Source organism: Coffea arabica, chromosome 7c, assembly GCF_036785885.1.
Source record: "Coffea arabica cultivar ET-39 chromosome 7c, Coffea Arabica ET-39 HiFi, whole genome shotgun sequence".
NCBI classification, from domain to species: domain Eukaryota; kingdom Viridiplantae; phylum Streptophyta; class Magnoliopsida; order Gentianales; family Rubiaceae; genus Coffea; species Coffea arabica.
The window spans coordinates 31,732,416-31,734,506 of NC_092322.1; the positions used below are offsets into that span (position 1 = coordinate 31,732,416).

Here is a 2,091-nt window from a genome sequence, read left to right on the forward strand (position 1 = left end):
GGCCGAATTGATAGGGGATTTGGAAAATTTTTGAGTTTGGCTACGGCCTCATATCCGGCCAAGAATCCGGCCGGATATCCAGCCAGATTCTGGCCGGATAGTGACGCAGCAGGTCACTGTTCATCCGCGGCAAATTTTCATTTTTTCATTTTCTTGTCCGTTTGAAGTGCTCGAGCGCTATACTTTCTTGCATGATGATATTATGGTTACAAGAACAAGTTAATGGGATAAATCGTTCACTTTGTTGAATTTTCCTTTATAATTTAAACGCGATTCGATTATTTGTGACCCGTAGTCCTGGCGAGAGCTGGGCAGGCGGTCCGTCAACCCCTCTGGTTCGCCTTAGGGGAAGATGGGGTCGTCACATAGTTCCTATGCAGGCTAGTCACATTATACTAGGTAGGCCTTGGCAGTTTGACAGACAGGTGACTTTTGATGGTATGACTAATAAGTATAGCTTCTTGTACAACAGTAAGAAAGTCACACTAGCTCCCCTTTCCCCCAAACAAGTGCATGAGGACCAATTGAAATTGCAACAAGAGTTTGAGAAGTATAGTGCAAAAAGGAAAGAAAATGAGAGAGCCGAGGCAAAAAAGGAGAGGAAAAAGGCTATAGATAGCTCGGCAAGTGAGGTAAAAATCGAGGGAAAACAAATGCTCCTGATAAAAGCCAAGAAAGTGAGGAAGTTAATGAGAGATGAGCAGCCACTTCTTATGCTTGTTAGCAAGGAAGTAGATCTGAATATGCATGAACTTGATACTGATATACCCCTCGAGGTTAAGTCTCTTTTACAGGAGTACGCTGATGTCTTCCCCGAGGACGTGCCAAGTGGATTGCCACCACTTAGGGGCATTGAGCATCAAATTGACTTTATCCCTGGAGCTTCATTGCCAATCGCCCAGCTTACAAGAGCAACCCGGAGGAGACTAAGGAGTTGCAAAGGCAAGTGGACGAGTTGCTTGGCAAAGGATGGGCACGTGAGAGTTTAAGCCCGTGTGCTGTTCCAATCATTTTGGTGCCCAAGAAAGATGGTACGTGGAGAATGTGTACTGATTGCAGAGCCGTAAATGCCATCACGATAAAGTATCGCCACCCTATACCTCGCTTAGATGACATGCTTGATGAGTTACATGGGGCTGTGTTCTTTACCAAAATTGATCTCAAAAGTGGGTACCATCAAATTAGGATTCAGGAGGGGGATGAATGGAAAACAGCCTTCAAAACTAAGTATGGCTTGTATGAGTGGTTAGTGATGCCTTTTGGGCTAACTAATGCACCTAGTACCTTCATGAGGTTAATGAATCATGTTCTGCGTCCATTCTTAGGAAAATTTGTGGTAGTTTACTTTGACGATATTCTAATTTATAGCAAATCTTATGATGAGCACCTAGAGCATATTAGGGCTGTTATGGATGTACTTCGAAGAGAGAAGCTCTATGCCAATCTCAAGAAGTGCAATTTTTGCACTAACGAACTTGTGTTCCTAGGGTTTATTATAAGTGCGCAGGGAATGAAGGTGGATGATCAGAAGGTAAAAGTTACTCAAGAGTGGCCAACACCAAGGTCTGTGGGTGATGTTCGAAGCTTCCATGGCCTGGCGGGTTTCTATAGGAGATTCGTGAGGGACTTTAGCACTATTGCTGCACCCTTGACCGAGTTGATCAAGAAGAATGAGAACTTCCGTTGGGGAGATTCTCAAGAACAAGCCTTTCGCGCTTTAAAGCACAAACTCACACATGCACCTGTACTTGCGTTACCTGACTTTTCTAAGACATTTGAAATTGACTGTGATGCTTCAGGTATTGGAGTTGGAGCTGTGTTGAACCAAGGAGTAAGACCTATTGCCTACTATAGTGAGAAACTCAATGGGGCTGCGCTGAACTACTCAACTTATGATAAAGAGTTGTACGCCTTCATTCGAGCACTACAAGTTTGGCAGCACTACTTAAGGCCTAAGGAATTCGTGATACACACTGATCATGAGTCCCTTAAATACCTTAAGGCCCAGCACACCCTGAGCAAAAAGCATGCAAGGTGGATGGCATTCGTGGAGTCCTTTCCGTACGTGATTAAATACAAGGCTGGTAAGTC

General features: G+C 44.2%; 1 protein-coding gene across 1 annotated transcript; it reads left to right on the forward strand.

The window, feature by feature from the left end:
• Window positions 1-374: 374 nt before the first annotated feature.
• LOC140010652 (uncharacterized) lies at window positions 375-989 on the forward strand. The gene has a single exon (XM_072057960.1). It carries the CDS (start codon window positions 375-377, stop codon window positions 987-989), a length of 615 nt encoding a protein of 204 aa, XP_071914061.1.
• Window positions 990-2,091: the final 1,102 nt, after the last annotated feature.

What these genes read in the sequence shown, in the direction of transcription:
- LOC140010652 (XM_072057960.1), top strand. Translation starts at nt 375, where the DNA reads ATGCAGGCTAGTCACATTATACTAGGTAGGCCTTGGCAGTTTGACAGA.